Below are 21,269 nucleotides of genomic sequence, written 5' to 3'. Positions count from 1 at the left end.
TTATTTTATACCCATTGATGATTTTGTTTATTTATCAATTTTAACATAAACTGGTTTAAATAAATAAAAAAAATTGCAGGATAAAATTTGAGAAATTTGATTTGCTCGAAATACTTGCGTGTGATCGATTTTGTTTTCACTTTCAAACCATTTTAAAAACCCGCTTTAGATATAATCTTTTTCCCGATTCTTTAAAAAATGAAATCCAGGAAAAAACATTTCATAGGCTGAAATGTAGACAGGATGTTTTTCTTAAAAATCAATATTTTCCCTAGATGACTGTAAATTCAAAATTCGTCATAGACATCATAATAAAACAACAGTTAGTGATACAATTTTGTAAACTTACATATATAGTATGTGATTAGTGCATTTGTATTCTTTATAAAGTTATCTGCCCTTTTATATAGGCATCTGCTATGATGATAAAATTCGCCGTTTTGTCATGACGATACCCTTGCAATCAAATGGCGTAACAGGCGATACCTACCAACAAGGGCAGATGTATAGCGCAGATACAGAATCATGACGAGCACCAATGTACACAAGTGCTTTATATAATGTAACATAACATAAGCCATTTGATTGATTGCTTCATACAGTATATATAGTTACACAAATGCGACATAAAGAATTGCTTGCAGGTTTCAAATACTTCATTTTAGTACACGCCTCTATCTGTATATCTGTAGTTTCACAAGTTTGCATTAGAAATGTTTAAAACACCATATGCTTAGAGCTAGGCTCTCACAAACGGACAAGCTACGGCACTCAATTTTGGACATACAAGAGTTCTTGAAACGTACGTTCGATTTTTACAATAATGTAAAAATAATTTTTCGAACGAACTTCAACGTATACGTTTGGTTATTTACATCAAATGAGGTCATACTTAAGTGAAAAATTAACATTAACATGTAAATGTTTGAAGGACGCATAAGAAAGAGCATACTCTCAGGCACATATAATAGCCCATTTCAAGGCCATTACATCTCAAATGGCGGAGATAGACCCCTTTGAAAATGGAAATTTAATCTTTTTCCCGACAAAAATGTTAGTTTCAGAGCCTTTAATATTTAACATATAAAGTTGAATTTTTGTTTTGTAAAGGCATAGCATGGACAGAGGTCTATAGAAGTTATGCTTCACATTGGCCTTGACCTTCGTTCAAGGTCACATGGGTCAAATAGGCTGAAATATGTAAACGACTTCTTCCTAATAACCATGAAGCTAAGAGACTTGAAATTTTGCCTGTGGCATGCTGGGATGAAGGCTATAAAGTCTATTCAAAGGAATGACCTTGAACTTCATTCAAGGTCACATGGGTTTAATAAGCTAAAATCTTTGAATAACTTTCTCCTAATAACCAAGAGGCCTAGAGACCTGATATTGGGTCACACTACGATAAAGGGCTACCAAGTTTTTTTTCAAATGAATGACATTGACCTTCATTCAAGGCCCTGCGTTAAATAGGCTCAAATCTTTAAACAACTTTTTAATACATGTAACCAAGATGATCATAGATCTGATGTTAGCCCTGTGGCACGCTGAGACGATGGGCTATAAAGTCAATTCAAATGAATGACCCTGACCTCCATTCAAGGTCATAGGGGTAAGATAGTCTAAAATATTTTAATGACTTCTTCTAAATACATATAACCAAGATGCCAAGAGATCTAATATGGGGTCTGTGGCGTGCTGGGATGAATGAATACTAAGTTTGTTCAAATGAATGACATTGATCAAGTTTCAAGAGGTTAAAACATTTGATATTACCGGATCATTCATACTGACTCTCTAATATATCTTGAGTATGCACCATGATTACCAGATAACAGGTGAGCGATTCGGGCCCTTTGTGCCCGTGTTGTCTACCAATGAGTTTCTGTTCCTTTTTCATCATAAAATGTTTTACTGAGTCGACGACTGCAGAATTTATTAATTTATCGAAAGCTGCACGCGTAAGAACGAATAGCAACAAAACCTTGAGGGCACCACGAGTCTGCTCGCCCATGATAATACTTCTCTGTTGTTTTAAGAACGAGCTTACGTTTGCCTAAGTTCACTTACCGTGTTGAACCCATAAATGTCATAGAACATTGTTTCATGAAAAAATGAATCATTGCTAATACAAAAAAATAGCAGTATGAATCTTTAACACCATTTACTACGAAGGTATATGTATACCTACAATTCCTCGCGTGGTTGAAAAAGTGCTCGTGCAGGCGAAAGGCAAGATCAGTGAGATAATTTTATTGGTTTAGGTCTAAAATAAGACAAACGCCCGTCATTTATCTACAGATCCTCAGTAGAAAATTATTTAGTCACCATTTACAAAATAGTCTATGTAATATATCTATATAATAGTATATCTATGTAATAGTCTATGTAATAGTCTATATATCTATCTATGTAATAGTCTATATATATTATATGTTAATAGTCTATATTATTTATGTTAAATAAATAATATGTGTTGTTGACGAGTAATATAACGTGAATAAAAAATTCTAAATGTTCTTAATATCAACCCAGGACCCGCATGATTGAAGTAGATCATGTTATCATGACGATAGCCAAGTTGACGTGGCTAGAGTTGATACGACCAACACAGAAGCTGAGCTCTCGCAACATTCACATTTAGAAAAATAAAAGCAGTTTCGGGTAAGGTATTTACCTTAAACATTGAAACAAAATGAGATTTTAAAACCAGGAAATAATTTATGTTTTAATGCATTTTTTTTTTTTTTAATTTCAGATGATGCTAACTTACCGTGGATTGTTCGCCTGCTTCAATGGTTTTCCTGGTTATAATCAATTTTATACTTCTTTACGAATACAGACAATATTTACATCTCCAAACATATTTGATTCAAGAAAATTTCTCTGTCGAAATGAAGACAAGTGTACACAAGGCATATGCAAAAAGTGCATCAGAACACAACTCAGGCACATGTTACTTTCCGAATCTTGAGCCATACGGACCGGAAGTAAAAAGATTCGTAAAAGTACGAAAGCACCATGACTGTGGTCGATGGAATCTGATTACATACAGGGAAGGGATGAAAATCATCGTTAATAAAACAGTCACTTCTCACTATCCGTTATTTGCAAACTGTTCCTATCAACCTTATGTGAAGGAAGTTGAACACGATAGTAGAAAGTTGTTCTTAAAAGAAAGATTCCGAACATTTAACAAATCTATTGATATCACTGATCAGTTTTGCATGGTCAGTTGTTTCAATGCAAAGAAAATGTTGCTTGGAGAGCAACACTTTGCATCTGTCATAAGAAATGAAACGTTGATGAAGTTTAGACAAGGATATCGGTCTGATATCGCTAACCCAGCATTAAGACGACCCATGGATGTCGTTATGGTTGGTCTCGAGTCGACATCCAGACTGAATTTTCTCCGTCAGATGAACTATACGAAGGCCTTCCTGGATAGTATCTCTACTGTAGACATGTTAGGGTACAATAAGGCAGGCCTTAACACGTTACCGAACACAGCCCCCATACTCACAGGCATGACGCTGCAGGAGATGAATATTTCTCATGGCTTCTTCGATAAATATCCATTTGTCTGGAAAGACTACATGAACGCTGGCTATCTGACATTTTTTAGCGAGGATGCGTCTTCTAACGGGATATTTACCTACCTTAACAGCGGTTTTAAATATTTACCTGTAGACTATTACATGCAGCCGTTTATATCAGGATTAGAATCAGCCAACATGAATCAAACAAATGAACTCTGTTCGGGAAATTCACTCATATTACAAGCTGTGTTTGATCAGTTATCCGAGTTCATCACCACATATCATGACGCCCCAAAGTTTGCATTTTCCAACATTTGTCAACCGACACACGATGACACTAATGGGCTAGGCATTGAGGATCTACCTCTCGCGAGGACACTCACGAGCCTCCATAAACGTGGAGCCCTGGACAATACCGTGCTGATTGTCTTTGGGGATCATGGCAGTCGATACGGTGACATCAGGAATACATATCAAGGTAGAATAGAAGAAAACATGCCAGTGCTGTTTATCTCCCTTCCGCTTTGGTTTCGTAAGGAACATAGTGAATTATATGAAAATCTGAAAACTAATAGAAAGACATTAACAAGTAACATCGATATATATGCTACACTTCAGGATATACTAGAAATAGGTAAAGGCCACATAGCGCCGAGTTACAATGGGAAATACGGAACCAGCCTTCTGAGGAATATTAGGACGAACAGGACGTGTGAGGATTTAAAGATACCCACACACTTCTGTGTCTGCCAGAACTTCTACAGTATTTATTCCACTGAATCAAAAATCGTCCGTGAAATATCACATTGGGTGGTGAAAGAAATTAACACGTTACTAGTGAATGTTACTGTTTGTGTAGATTTGGCCTTGAATAATATCAGTCATGCGTGGAAGTCTATGAATACAACTAATGTTACGTCACCGCTTCATGGGGACTACGTAATACAGTTCAGTGTTCTACCGAGCCATGCTGAATTTGAGGTCACCGTCATGTATTATGGAGAGAGATTCTCTCTACTTGGTGATATATTACGTACAAATAAATACGAGAGAGAATCGTATTGTGTCTCTAGTCATAAGAATATGGCGGTGTTGGAGAGATATTGCTATTGTCGAGATCAATTATCATCTTCGAACTTTATAAATAATGCCACACCTACATAACACGTATCTTTGCTGTATACCCATCCTGAACTTACTTGGATGGATTTTTATATTACTTCAGACGTTGTCATCAACTATAAGAAATACACGTTGTTATCTCCGCATCGCAAACACTAAGATACATGCACCCTCATTAGCTTGTGTTTATAATTGTATGGGGATGATTCATCAGTATTATAGTTGTTTTGACATCCCAGTGATTGATATGATTCAGTGAATTTGATCGATATATGGCAGTGTAAATTAAATGATAGTATTTCCCATTAATTAATGTTTGTGTTATACTACCTCAGTATGTCTGGTGTATAATACTTTCTCTGTTTGTCTAGCGTTAGGGTTATATTGTCTCCGTATTATTTATATGGTCTTAAATAACAGGACTGTCACCTAGAAGGCCTGTCACTTCAGCGCTTCCTTTTGTAGTCTTACATAGGAGACCCGTCACCTCAGCGCATCTCTATATAGTCTAACATAGGAGACCCGTCACCTCAGCGCATCTCTATATAGTCCAACATAGGAAGCCCGTCACCTCAGCGCATCTCTATATAGTCTAACATAGGAGACCCGTCACCTCAGCGCATCTCTATATAGTCAAACATAGGAGGCCCGTCACCTCAGCGCATCTCTATATAGTCTAACATAGGAGACCCGTCACCTCAGCGCATCTCTATATAGTCTAACGATAGGAGACCCGTCACCTCAGCGCATCTCTATATAGTCTAACATAGGAGGCCCGTCACCTCAGCGCCCTTTCATATGTGAAGTATTTACATTTTGCCGCTCTCTATATAGTCTTGTTTACTGACACCATGTTAGTCCGCGCAGGAAAATTAACATTAAAGTTGAATGAACCATTTTGTTTATGAAACTTATGAAAAAATCTTTTAAATGTCTGGATAATTGAAATTAAACTGAAAAGCTTATTGAAAAACAATGAAAATTTTGTTATCTTTTTCAATTTTTTTTTTTGGACTATATTTATCACATTGAACTTGGCTGTTATGAGGTTAGATGGTTGAAGCGGGAAATTCAAATGTTCACTTCGCATTATATCGCAAATTAAGTTTTACTTTGAACTAGAAAGTAAAATGTAAATATAAACAATTAAAGGATTGTTTTATTGCATTTATTGGAGATATAAAATGCAATCTGGGGTGGCAGATAAATAATCAAGAGAGTGCCCTAACGGGCGCTAATTAATTATTCTATTTATCTGCCACCCAGATTGCATTTATGTCTCCAATAAATGCAATCTAACAATCCTTTAATTGTTAAATAATTTTATGGACGACAGTCACTTTATAAAACAGGGACAGTTTTGGAAGTAAAAAGCTCCTGAGCACAGCTCGAAGTGTCAAGGGCATAAGTAATTCCAGAAGAGTTTCAAAACACTTTTTAAAGAGATACATGTTTGTGTCTTGAACAACATACACAATATAGACAATATTGACACAGCATTCAGAATTTCAAGCTGAATGTATTAATTCCATCTTGAAAATATGATTTTTGAACGGCATCCTGTCCTGAATTCTTCTGCACGGAGCGAGTACCATGCAGAACATACATATACACAACATATGGTGATCTTTGGCCAATTTGAATTTCACAATTGTTTTTCCACATTCATTTTACATAATGTAAGCTCCTACAAGAGCCCTGCAACCACACCTGTTTTGACACAGATGAGTACACATTCCGATAGAATCCACTTGGACATAATTTGGGTTGGGGTTTTCAAATAGAAAGTGGGGTGACTATGGGTATTTTTAGATGCACCAGTGTTTATGAGTGATGAATGCATTTGGTACGGTTGACTGAACCCAATAAACACGTGAGTAAACAAAGGTGGCATGCATTACCTGTTTTATGGTATTACATGAGATCCAATACAATGAAAAAAAATGGATGCATGGCACATTTTTTTATTTTTCAGCATATGCTACCCACCTGTTTTATAAAAGATGATTGGATGATTTGGTATAGTAGGGCTTTTATAAACACAAAAGGAACAGTGTTATTAAGTTAGAGATCAAGCCTCAAACTGTAACTATAAATGTGTGAGAGGGAACAGCACTCGGACCTTACGAGCCTCTCGTTGCTGTACCCTCACAAACATAAAGAACCAGTTTTCGGCGTATCAACCTTAAACTTACATAGAGGTCCCGTCCCCTCAGCGCATCTCTATATAGTCTAACATAGGGAGGCCCGTCACCTCAAGCGCATCTTCTATATAGTCTAACATAGGAAGACCCGTCACGCTCAGCGCATCTCTATATAGTCTTTACATAGGAGGCCCGTCACCTCAGCGCATCTCTATATATTGTCTAACATAGGAGGCCTCGTCACCACCTCAAGCGCATCTCTATATAGTCTTAACATAGGAGTCCGTCACCCTCAGCGCATCTCTATATAGTCCTAGGAGCTCGTCACCTCAGCGCATCTCTTAATATTCTTACATAGAGGAGGTCTGCGACACCATCCGCGCATCACCTCAGCGCATCCTCATACATCTCATATATAGTCCTAACATAGGAGGCCCGTCACCTCAGCGCATCTCTATATAGTCTAACATCTAGGAGGCCCGTCACCTCAGCGCATCTCTATATAGTCTAACATAGGAGGCCCGTCACCTCAGCGCATCTCTATATAGTCTTACATAGGAGGCCCGTCACCTCAGCGCATCTCTATATAGTCTAACATAGGAGGCCCGTCACCTCAGCGCATCTCTATATAGTCTAACATAGGAGGTCCGTCACCTCATCGGAGCATCTCTATATAGACCATTCTCAACACAATAAGGAGGACTCGTCACCTATCAGCGCATCTCTATATAGTCTAACATAGGAGGCCCGTCAACCCTCAGCGCATCTTCTATATTCGTCTAACATAGAGGCCCGACACCTCAGCGCATCTCTATTATAGTCCCTAACATAGGAGCCCGTCACCTCAGGCGCATCTCTATAATTTGTCCTAACATAGAGGCTCGTCACCCCAGCGCATCTCATATCTAGTCTTACAATAGGATAGGCCCGTCACCATCAGCGCATCTCTATAATAGTCCTACACATAGGAGGAGGACCCGTCACCTCAGCGCATCTCTATATAAGTCTAACATAGAGCCCGTCACCTCAGCGGCATCCTATATAGTCTAACATCGAGGAGGCCCGTCACCTAAGAGCGCATCTCTATATAGTCTAACATAGGAGGCTCGTCACTCCCAGCGCATCTCTATATAGTCTAAAACATAGGCGGCTCGTCACCTCCTCATCGGCATCTCTATATAGTCCTAACATAGGAGGCCCGTCACCTAAGCGCATCTCTATAATATAAGTCTAACATAGGAGGCCCGTCACCTCAGCGCATCTCTATATAGTCTAACATAGGAGGCCCGTCACCTCAGCGCATCTCTATATAGTCTAACATAGGAGGCCCGTCACCTTCAGCGCATCTCTATATAGTCTAACATAGGAGGCCCGTCATACCTCAGCATCATCTCTATAGTCTAACATAGTCACCTAACTCTATATAGTCTAGGAGGCCCGTCACCTCAGCGCATCGCTATATAAAGTCAACACATAGGAGGCCCGTCACCTCAGCGCATCTCTATATAGTCTAGGACATAGGAGGCCCGTCACCTCAGCACATCTGCATATCTACATACAAGGACGTCACCTTCAAAGCTAGGATTAGCGCATGTCAAAACATCTCAATATATCTAACATAGGATATACATTGTCCTAACATATTAGGCCCGTTCCTTTATCTCTATTACATAACATAGGAAAGTCACTGTATACGTACATATACCCCCTACTATACACAAAGCCTGGTTGTCACGTGCAGACTTGCAAGTTCTATATAGTCTAAATGGAGACGTTACCTCAGCGCCAATATACTAACATATACATTCACTCAGTTTCTATACAATTTAAAACACATACACAGATATTTATAAGTTATTCCAGGCCCGTACGCTACATGACAAATATATACCAAGACATTGAGGCAAAGGAGTGACCCATACCATTCTAATAAAAGTAGAGCATTTTTTTTTTCAATACGATAGCAATGTCTGATGACAAATAGGTGACCAGACAATATAAGGGCCCATACCAATATTCATATCTTATATCTTATATATCAATAAAGGAGACAAAGGGAGAAGAGTCATCGTCCATTTTTTTCTTACCCGTTAAATAATCATTTGGTATTTAAGGTAATATCCAAGCCATTTCACGCAAAAAACAAAGAAATAGCCACCGAGAGTTGAAATATTTCAAACAAGATAATTCACTAAGGTAAAAACAACTGGCAAAAATATTACTATTGTATCATGAATTTGAGAAAGTCCAGACAAAAGTTGATGTGTACACTGGTTTGCCCTCTAAGGGTTCGGCATACAAGACGTCGCACCACCAAAGCGTTAGAGACCGAGTGAAGCAGGGATGTTGACAATTGCTAATAACAGCTAATATAGATAAATAATATTATTACCCCTACCCAGATTGACTTTCGGCCAGGCCAGCAGCCGAAAAAGACAGCTTGAAAAACAAACAACAAACAACCAAACCACTTAAAAAAGGGACTTTAAAACAACATAACTTAGTACACAAGACTGAATAGGAGCCTATATGTATAAGTTTATATATGTAGACAAACATCTTTGATTTGCAAAAGTAGAGCTATGCTACTAGATAACCAAAATAAAATTATAGAATAACAATATGGCAAACTCCAATATAATCAGTGAGATGCATATAGCTAGAGGATATCCATAGAACTGAAGATGGTTTGCCAGCCCTTCCATGATTTGGTTGAAGTTGAATTCATATAATATTTTCTGTGCCAATGTTTTTTTTTCATATTAAAATCGATATCTAAGTTGCGTTTTAATATCATTGAAAGCTCATCTTAGTTACCTTTTTCAGGAAGAAATCATCGATGAAGTAATTGTGTAGGAAAGATTTAAAATATTAGTGGAAAGTATGTTTTGATAACTGTTGTGACTCCCCAAATAGGCTTGACATTAGCTCTAGTTGTTACCTTTTTCTCATGTGGCATTTTTTACTCCATCTAAATAGGTGTTGCAATGAAATTGTTAGTTTCTATCTCATTCCCAAATTATTGTGTAATATGCTATACAGATTCATATTTTATATAGCTTACATTGAGTTGCAATTCATAACTCCACAGTCTTTTAAGAACCATATTAAGGGGAAAGAAATCTGTGTTTGTAGAATATTTTTGAACAACATTTTCAAGATATTTGTGTATATTTTTTTCCAATTTTCTATTTGAATTTTGGGGATTTTAAAAGCCTTTTCAATTCAGCAGTGTTTAATATTTTGGAGGTTGATATTTTGTCCGCGATTTTCATATAAAACCTTACATCTCTTCCTAGATTCAACGGATTTGCATCCCTATGTTGTGGAATAAAAGGTTTAATGATAATTGCAAATCTTGATTCTTTGTATCTTATTTCGGGTCTTAAATCTTAAGGCACATTTCTTTAATGAATCCTCATATTTCATTCTATAAAACAAGAAATTTGACAGATTTTTCCATTTAAATATGTTACTTAAAATTTGTAACACCTTAAACTTTTTTGACCCTGCATCTAAAAAATCAGATCCATATTTCACTCTCTTTTGCATACCATTCATTCTGGAAGAAGGACACATGGCCAATTTTTAGGAGGCCGGGTTTTTACCAATTAGGAGCTTTTCAATTTTTCTCCATTAATTTGTGTATTTACGTTACAAACGCGCCAGCCTCTATATATCTACATTACCCCTCTCAAGACGTGTCAACATCATCGTCAAAATTAATAGCTATAATTTGTAGACCTGCCGTACAATTTTCCTTTGAAAAGATCAAATCATATTTATATGGTGACAACTTAATGTCTCGCTAGTGAATTTAGATATAAGTGTATCAAACATGGTATAAAAATAAAAAGCATTAACAGACGATTTATAAATAATTGTTTTCACAAACATTTCTTTACTCCAATCTAGCACTAATTGTAAGGCTCTAAAGACGACAGCCATGATTTGTCTAACCAGTCTTTTGAGCTATAAAATAATTCGGCATATATGTCGGAGGCATCTTAACAACCTGTGCCACTCGCGGTCCCTTACGCGTCAGAACGAAGTGCAACAAAAACCTAAGGGCACCACGGAAACGCTCGTCGCTAAAGATTACATATATCCGATGTTTTAAGGAACGAGCCTTACGTTGGCCTATATTCACCAACCTTTTAAAACCCGAAACGGGTTACCATTACCCCCCCAATACCTGATATTCTTTCATGTGAAGTATATTTGATTGAATCCTTGTTAATAGGTAGAAACAATATCAGGTTAAGACTCCTAAACAGCATTTATAACAAAGTTAGTCTGTTTGGTCACCACGTACAACCAGGCGCTCGGTGTGAGATATTGGTAAGGGAGTTTAAGTCTAAATAAGACAAATGCTCCTTAAACAGGCAAAATAATTTAGGACAACAATTTTTCATATTGTGCAAACAGGGTGTTTAATGCAATAATGAATGATGTTCACTCTACTCTTGCCATCTGGGGGAGCAAACCAAACGGAATTGTTGTTGAAGTATATACTCTATCAAAGGCGTAAGCCTATTCTGTATCACATGATCAATACTATAATACTCTATAATCTGTGGATTATGAAGGAGTTTTTTTTCAATATCTTATATTGGAAATACAAGACTAATAACCTAGTTTAACAACCTAAAATAATAAAGTATTATCGGATGGATTCAGCCGAACTATACAACTCTCTATCCCATTTAATGGTATATAGACTATCCCATTACTCTCCATTACTTGACAGGGTTATTCCGCGGTTGCTAGGGCACAAGGATAACTCTGTCTTTTACCGGGGTAGGGAAAACGGACCAACCCTGTCTTTTACCGGGGGTATGGAAAAAGGAAATGACAGCTCGCTCGTGGTGGCTGGACCCGTGGACGTCATCAATTCTTGCGGCGACCCATTTATACGCAGTTGGATGTTATCTCAACCTGTATTTACACCATTTTCTCCATTAATGAATACGGAGAAAAAACTCAAACAAGGGGACACCCTGGCAGGTGGACAGGGATATCTCAACTTCGTGAAAGGACTTTAAACCAGCTCTATCCTCGGTTCAGATATCCCTGTCCACCTGACAGGCCCATGTAAGATTCTCTTAATCCTTCATTTCTACATATGAAAGAGTGTTTTATTTTTTCTCTTTTTTTTTCTCTTTCTTTACTCGACTTTTTATTGCAATTTGAAATAAGTTTGGGGAAAAAACCGTGAGTGCAAATCAATTCTCCGTACATAATAAATTTGTTGTTCTGCATGCTTTTATAACAAAACCAACCTAGTTTCTGAAAAAGAAGTTTAAAGGTGGGTTGTAAAATCGCGCCCCACGCTCCGATGTTTTTCCAAAGTTTGCAGTGTTAAGGTCTAGGTACCGTAATTAATTTTTTATGTGCTTTTTATCTATTTTGTATTTTCGCAAAAACGGCATAAAGGGCAAGATTTAATATTTTCTAACAAAACAATTGGGTATGTGTCAAGGGGACTTACTATGTTGTTAATAAATGATACTTCATTCTTTATTTTATACCCATTGATGATTTTTGTTTTTTTATCAATTTTTTAACATAAACTGATTTAAATAAATCAAATAAAAAAAAACCAATTGCAGGATAAAATTTGAGCTATTTCGGATTTGCTCGAAATACTTTGCGTGTGATCGATTTTTGTTTTCACTTTCAAACCATTTTAAAAAAACCCGCTTTAGATATAATCTTTTTCCCGATTCTTTAAAAAATGAAATCCAGGAAAAAAACATTTCATAGGCTGAAATGTTAGACAGGATGTTTTTCTTTAAAAATCAATATTTTCCCTAGATGACTGTAAATTCAAAATTCGTCATAGACATCATAACTAAAAACAACAGTTAGTGATACAAGTTTTGTAAACTTACATATATAGTATGTGATTAGTGCATTTGTATTCTTTATAAAGTTATCTGCCCTTTTATATAGGTATCGATTATATGTAATGGCTATGTGTGATGAAAATACGCGCGTTTTGTCATGACGTTACGCTTGCAATCAAATGGCGGATACAGGCGATGCTACCAACAAGGGCAGATGTATAGCGCAGATACAGATTCATGACCGAGCACCAATTGTACACAAGTGCTTCCAAATTATGTAACATAGCATAAGCCATATTTAGATTGATTGCTTCATACAGGTATATATAGTCTACACAAATGCACACATAAAAAGAATTTCTTGCAGGTTTCAAATACTTAATTTTAGTACACGCCTCTATCTGTATATCTGTAGTTTCACAAGTTTAGCATTAGAAATGTTTAAAACACCATATGCTTAGAGCTAGGCTCTTACAAACGGGAACAAGCTACGGCACTCAACTTTGGACATACAAGAGTTCTTGATGAACGTACGTTCGATTTTTACCAATAATGTAAAAATAATTTTTCGAACTGAACTTCAAAACGTATACGTTAGGTTGTTTACATACAAATGAGGTCATACTTAAAGTGAAACATTAACATTAACATGTAAATGTTTGAAGGGCGCATAAGTAAAGAGCATACTCTCAGGCCCATATAATAGCCCCTTTCAAGGCCTATTACACATCTCAAATGGCGGAGATAGACCCCTTTTGAAAATGGAAATTTAATTTTTTCCCGACAAAAATATTAGTTTCAGAGCCTTTAATATGTTAACATATAAAAATTGAATTTTTTGTTTTGTATAGGCATCAGCATGGACACACAAATGTCTATAGAAGTTATTGCTTCACATTGGCCTTGACCTTCGTTCAAGGTCACATGGTCAAATAGGCTTGAAATATGGTAAACGACTTCTCCTAATAACCATGAAGCTAAGCGACATTGAGATTTTGCCTGTGGCATGCTGGGATGAAGGCTATAAAGTCTATTCAAAGGAATGACCTTGAACTTCATTCAAGGTCACATGGGTTTAATAAGCTAAATCTATTGAATAACTTTCTGCCTAATAACCAAGAGGGCCTAGAGACCTGATATTGGGTCACACTACGATAAAGGTGCTTACCAAGTTTGTTCAAACTGAATGACATTGACCTTCATTCAAGGCAACTGCGTTAAATAGGCTCAAAATCTTTAAACACAAACTTGCTTAATACATGTTAACCAAGATGATTATTAGATCTGATGTTAGCCCTGTGGGCACGCTGAGGACGAAGGGCTATAAGTCAATTCAAATGAATGACCCTGACCTTCATTCAAGGTCATAGGGGTTAAGATAGTCTAAAATATTTTAAATGACTTCTTCTAATACATGTAAAACAAGATGCCATTGATTCCATATGTTTCAAGAGGTTAAGATCAAATGACTGACATTGATCAAGTTTCCAGAGGTTTAAAACATCTTGATATTCGGATCATTCATACTGACTCTCTAATATATCTTGAGTATGCACCATGATTACCGATAAACAGGTGATCGTTTCGGGTCCTTTGTGCCGCAGTGTTGTCTATTTCAGGCGCTGTCGGTTCGTCCTGCTCGGTAAGGGCACATACAGAAGTCTACAAACGGATGGACAAGGATAGGACACCGTTAATAACACATGTGGCAGCTATACTCATTATTGTATTTTCGTTCGTTCTTTTTGTTTGGTCGTTTTATTGATCTTCTTTTGTTTCGTTCGTTCTTTCCGTTCACTCCGTTATTTCTTTCTTTCGGTCGGGCCCTCGTTGATTCCCTGTATTTGAAGCTAAGGGAAAAAGCGATCGAATAACTCGGGATGGAAAATCCCGTATTTTTACTCGCAATCAAATTTAGCTCTTTTTCGAATCTAATTGGGTACCAATGAGTTTCTCTGTATCCTTTTTTCATCATAAAATATTATACTGAGTTCGACGACTGCAGATTCAGTTAATTTATCGAACGCAGCACGCTTCACGAAGCATAGCAACAAAACATTGAGGGCACCCACGAGTCTGCTCGCCCATGATGAAACTTCTCGGTTTGTTTTAAAGAACGAGCTTACGTTTTGCCTAAGTACTTACCGTGTGTTGAACCCATAAATGTCCATAGAACATTGTTTCATGAAAAAATCGAATCATTGGCTAATACAACCAAAATGAGCCGTTATGAATCCTTTAAACACACAATTACTACGAAGGCTATATCCTATACCTATAGTTCCTCGCGTGGGTTGAAAAAGTGCTCGTGCAGGCGAAAGGCCAAGATCAGTGAGATATTTTTATTGTTTTAGGTCTAAAATAAGACAAAAACGCCGCCGGTCATTAACTATCAGCTCCTCAGTAGAAAAATTATTAAGTCACCAATTACAAAATAGTCTATGTAATAGTATATATATCAATGTAATAGTCTATCTATCTATGTTATAGTATATATATTATTGTAATAACAACTATAATAAATTGTGTGTTGACGAGTAATATAACGTGAATAACAAATTGCCTAAATTGCGTACTTAATATCAACCCAGGACCGGCATGATTGAAGTAGATCATGTTATCATGACGATAGCCAAGTTGACCATGGCTAGAGGTGATACGACCAACACAGAAGTTGAGCTCTCGCAACATTCACTTTTAGAAAAATAAAAGCAGTTTCGGGTAAGGTATTTACCTTTAACATTGGAAACAAAATGTAGGATTTTATAAATCCTGGAAATATCTTTATGTTTAATGCATTACTTTTTTTTAAAATTTCAGATGATGGCTAACTTACCGTGGATTGTTCGCCTGCTCAATGGTTTTCCTGGTTATAATCAATTTTATACTTCTTTACGAATACAGACAATATTTACATTCTCCAAACATATTTGATTCAAGATAATTTCTCTGTCGAAATGAAGACAAGTGTACACAAGGCATATGCAAAAATTGCATCGGAATACACAAACTCAGGGACATGTTACCTTTCCGAATCTTGAGCAATACGGACCGGAAGTAAAAATATTCGTAAAAGTACGAAAGGCACCATGAATGTGGTCGATAGGAATCTGATTACATACAGGGAAGGGATGAAAATCATCGTTAATAAAACAGTCACCTTCTCACTATTGCGTTATTTGCAAACTGTTCCTATCAACCTTATGTTAAGGAGGTTGAACACGATAGTAGAAAGTTGTTCTTAAAAGAAAGATTCCGAACATCGCTCAACGAAAGTCTGATTGATATCACTGATCAGTTTTGCATGGTTTAGTTGTTTCAATACAAAGAAAATGTTGCTAGGTACAGCAACACTTTGATCTGTCATAAAGAAATGAAACGTTTGATGAAGTTAAGACAAGGATATCGGTCTGATATCGCTAAACCCCGGCGTTAAGACGACCCATGGATGGCGTTATGGTTGGTCTCGAGTCGACCATCCAGACTGAATTTTTTCCGTCAGATGAACTATACGAAAGCCTTCCTGAATAGTATCTCTACTGTAGACATGTTAGGGTACAATAAGGCAGGCCTTAACACGTTACCGAAACACAGCCCCCATACTCACAGGCATGACGCTGCAGGAGATGAATATTTCTCATGGATTCTTCGATAAATATCCATTTGTCTGGAAAGGGACTACATGATCAACGCTGGCTATCTGACATTTTTTAGCGAAGGATGCGTCTTCTTTCGGGATATTTAACTACCTTAACAGCGGTTTTAAATATTTACCTGTAGACTATTACATGCGGCAGTTTCAGTATATATCAGGATTAGAATCAACCAACAGGAATCAAACAAATAAAATCTCTGTTCGGGAAATTCACTCATATTACAGGCTGTGTTTGATCTGTTATCCGAGTTCATCACCACATATCATGACGTTCCAAAGTTTGCATTTTCTAACATTTGTAAACCTACACACGATTAACGCTAATGGGCTAGGCATTGAGGATCTACCTCTCGCGAGGACACTTACGAGCCTTCATAAACGTGGAGCCCTGGACAATACCGTGCTGATTGTCTCTTGGGGATCATGGTAGTCGATATACGGTAACATAAGAAATACATATCAAGGGAGAATAGAGGAAAACATTGCCAGCGCTGTTTATCTCCCTTCCGCTTTGGTTTCGTCAAGAACAACGTGAATTATATGAAAACCTGAAATCTAATAGAAAGAACATTAACAAGTAACATCGATATATATGCTACACTTCCAGGATATACTAGAAATAGGTAAAGGCCACATAGCGCCGAGTTACAATGGGAAAATACGGAACCAGCCTTCTGAGGAATATTAGGACGAACAGGGACATGTGAGGATTTAAAGATACCAACACACTTCTGTGTCTGCCAGAACTTCTACAGTATTTATTCCACTGAATCAAAAATCGTCCGTGAAATATCACTTTGGGTGGTGAAAGAAAATTAACACGAATGCTAGTGAATGTTCCTGTATGTGTAGATTTGGCCTTGAATAATATCAGTCATGCGTGGAAAGTGTCTATGAATACAACTAATGTTACGGTCACCGCTTCATGGGGACTACGTAATACAGTTCAGTGTTCTACCGAGCCATGCTGAATTTGAGGTCACCGTCATGTATTATGGAGAGAGATTCTCTCTACTTGGTGATATATTACGTACAAATAAATACGAGATGAGAATCGTATTGTGTCTCTAATCATAAAGAATATGGCGGTGTTGGAGAGATATTGCTATTGTCGAGATCAATTATCATCTTCGAACTTTATAAAGTAATGCCACTTTGACATAACACGTAACTTCGCTGTTATACCCATCCTGAAATTACTTGGGATGGATTTTTATATTACTTCAGACGTTGTCATCAACTATAAGAAATAACATGTTGTTATCTCCGCATCTCAAACACCAAGACACACCCTCATTAGCTTGTGTTTATAATTGTATGGGGATGGTTCATCAGTTTATAGTTGTTTTGACATCCCAGTGTTTGATATGATTCATTGAAATTTGATCGTTATAAGGCAGTGTAAATTAAATGAATTATATTTCCCATTAAATTAATGTTTCATTTTTGTCTGGTGTAAGGGTTATACTACCTCAGTATGTCTGGTGTTCGGATAATACTTTCTCTGTTTATCTAGCGTTAGGGTTATATTGTCTCCGTATTATTTATATGGTCTTAAATAACAGGACGTTGAACATTAAAGTTGAATGAACCATTTTGGTTATGAAAACTTATGAAATAAATCTTTTAAATGTCTGGACAATTGAAATTATTGAACACTTAAAAGCTATAGAAAAACATTGAAATTTTGTTATTTTTTCAATTTTTCATTGGGGAATATTTTTATCACATTGAACTTGGCTGTTGAGGTTAGATGGTCTGAAGCGGGAAATTCAAAATGTTCACTCGCATCTAAATTATGCTTTTACTTTGAACTCGAAAGCGTAATATGTAAATATAACAATTAAAGGATTGTTATATTGCATTTATTGGAGATATAAATGCAATCAGGGTGGCAGATAAATAATCATAGTGCCCTAACGGGCGCTATTCTATTTATCTGCTACCCAGATTGCATTTATCGGTCTCCAATAAAATGCAATCTAACAATCCTTTAATTGTTAAATATTTTTGGACAGTCACTTTTATTAAATCAGTTTGGTAGTAAATCCTGAGCACAGCTCGAAGTGTCAAGGCATAAAGTAATTCCAGAAGAGTTTCAAAACCACTTTTATAAGAGATACATGTTTGGTCTTGAAACAACATACACATTATAGACAATATTGACAGCATTCAGAATTTCTTCCAAGCTGAATGTATTAAATTCATCTTTGAAAATGATTTTTGAACGCATCCTGTCCTGCTTTCTTCTGCACGAGCGTGTTCCATGCTGCACATACATGAACTCAACACATGGTGATCTTTGGCCATTTGCATTTCAACATTGTTTCCACATTTCATTTTACATAATGTAAAGCTCCTACAAGCCCTGCAACCACAACCTGTTAGAACAGCTGAGTACATTCCGATAAATCCAATGGACATAATTTGTTGGGGATTAATCAATAGAAGGGTGACTATGGGTATTTTAGGTGCACCAGGTTTATATGTGATGAATGCATTGGTACGGTTGACTGAACTGAACTCATAAACACGTGAGTAAAAATGTGCATGCTTTACCTGTTATTGGTATGACATGTGATCAATAAAATGATATGGATGAATGCACATTGTTGTTATTTTCATAATATGCTTCCCACCTGGTTTATAAATGATGAATGCTTTGTATAGTAGGGTTTTTATTAACACAAAAAGAACTGTGTTCTAAAGTTAGAGATAAGCCTCAAACTGTACTATATATGTGAGAGGGAACAGCACTCGGACCTTACAGAGCCTCGTTGCTGTACCCTCTCAAACATATAGTACAAGTTTTCGGCGTATCTCCTTAACTTACATAGGAGGCCCGTCACCTCAGCGCATCTCTATATAGTCTAACATAGGAGGCCCGTCACCTCAGCGCATCTCTATATAGTCTAACATAGGAGGCCCGTCACCTCAGCACATCTCTATATAAGTCCTACATAGGAGGCCCGTCACTCAGCGCATCTCTATATAGTCTTCTAAACATAGGCGGCCCGTCATTTCAGCGCATCTCTATATAGTCTTACATAGGGTAGGCCCGTCACCTCAGCGCATCTCCATATAGTCTAACATAGGAGGCCCGTCACCTCAGCGCATCTCCATATAGTCTTACATAGGAGGCCCGTCACATAGAGGCCCGTCACCTCAGCGCATCTCTCGTTATAGTCTTAACATAGGAGGCCCCCGTCACCCCAGCGCATCTCTATATAGTCAACATAGGAGGAGCCCGTCACCCAGCGCATCTCTATATAGCCTAACATAGGAGGCCCGTCACCTCATGCCGCATACTATCTTTCACAAAGGAGACAGTCAGTAGGAGACCGTATTTAACAATATGTACAAACCACATCGACTCGCTCCTTTTACAACAATATAAATGAAATAAAAAACTATGTATTACTTACCATGTCCAGTATTTTCTATTATCTAAATACAAAGTATCGGTGTTCACATTTATTGTTTAAATTTTGTTCTCTTACATAAATGTTCATCACATGTCTTTAATACTAATAGTAATACTGTATATGCAAATGCAAATGCACTGGTTGTTAGTGCAAAGACTTGCAATTTTCTTTATTTCGTTTAAACTTTACATTTCGCCAGAAAAGATGCATGATTTTATACATTCCAACAAAAACGTAATTTACAATAACATAAAACACATACACAGATACCCCCATCACGTACACGACCGGTACGCTAGTGTAGAGGGTTGAGAAACTTCCAAGACTTGCAAGTATTTTTATTTTGAAAGAAACAAATGCTTCAAAAGTTTGATGACAAATAGGATGACCATGATTCTCCACAGTGGCCCATACCGATGTTCATGTATATGTATTCAATATAATGATATGGAGACAATGGAGAAGAGTATATTGCGCCAAGAATCGTCCATTTTTTCTTACCCGTTAAATAATCATTTGGTATTTAAGGTAATATCCAAGCCAGCTTCACACAAATCACAAATGAAAATTAATAGCACCGAGAGTTGATCAGGAATCATTTTTTCAAACAAGATCATTTACCTAACAAGGCAAACACACTACTTTATAGTATCGCTTTGAGAAGCTCCAGAGACAACAGTTGATTGTACACTGGTATCACAGCCTCGGGTTCGGGCATACAAGGACGTCGTCACCACCAAAGCGTTAGAGACCGAGGAAGCAAGGATGTTGGACAATTGCTATCATATCTACAGTGATATACAGATTTTTTAACCTATAAGAATTGGTTTACTTCCGATATATGTAATTATACATTGCATTGAAAGAATAGTATACGTTACTACCACAAGGCCCTTACTATACCTTAGGCCAGGTACGAAATGGTCCCCTATATGTCTAAGTGGAGCACTACCTCAGAAAATCACTCGTTCACAGTTTCTACTACTTTGTGTTGTAGGTTTCCAATTTTATTCCAAGCGTATACATCCATTAATATATTATTTTTGTCCAAAGGAAACATAACGACCATTCTTTTTTTTTTAAACATTTTTTTTCATTTTTGTTTTCATTTTTTGCATTCAAGCATATAACACATTTAACAAACAAATGGGACATAAACAGTAAATTTAAACAGGACATATGCATTACATGTCTATTACAAAAAATTATATAATAAATACTAATCAAACATAGGCTAAATTTTTTTTTCATAGATACGCTGGGCTGAGTATGTACTTGTACGTGGGAAAACAAACTGTTTGAAAATTTTTTGCGTGAAGATGAATTTCGCGAGTTACTATATTTGATAAATTAGTTTTATGGCCGCGCTATTAGAATCTTTTTGAGAAAATAAGTATGTCCCCCTCCTGTCACGTGTATTGTGATTGCTAATAACAGCTAATAGTAATAATAGTATTGGTAAGGGGAGGTAAACCCAGATTGACTTTACTCAGCAGCCATTAAAGATCAGCGAAAAAAAAAACAGAACAAAAATA

General features: G+C 36.9%; 1 protein-coding gene and 1 pseudogene across 1 annotated transcript; both read left to right on the top strand.

The window, feature by feature from the left end:
- The first annotated feature begins 2,894 nt into the window (after positions 1-2,894).
- Positions 2,895-4,703, top strand: LOC138312418 (uncharacterized). The gene has a single exon (XM_069253301.1). It carries the CDS (start codon positions 2,895-2,897, stop codon positions 4,701-4,703), a length of 1,809 nt encoding a protein of 602 aa, XP_069109402.1.
- Positions 4,704-15,252: 10,549 nt separating this feature from the next.
- LOC138312417 (uncharacterized) lies at positions 15,253-17,128 on the top strand (annotated as a pseudogene).
- Positions 17,129-21,269: the final 4,141 nt, after the last annotated feature.

This window comes from Argopecten irradians, unplaced genomic scaffold (genome assembly GCF_041381155.1).
Source record: "Argopecten irradians isolate NY unplaced genomic scaffold, Ai_NY scaffold_0313, whole genome shotgun sequence".
NCBI lineage: Eukaryota > Metazoa > Mollusca > Bivalvia > Pectinida > Pectinidae > Argopecten > Argopecten irradians.
Note: the sequence above shows the minus strand (reverse complement) of the source record. Positions and strands in the feature narration are given on the sequence as shown.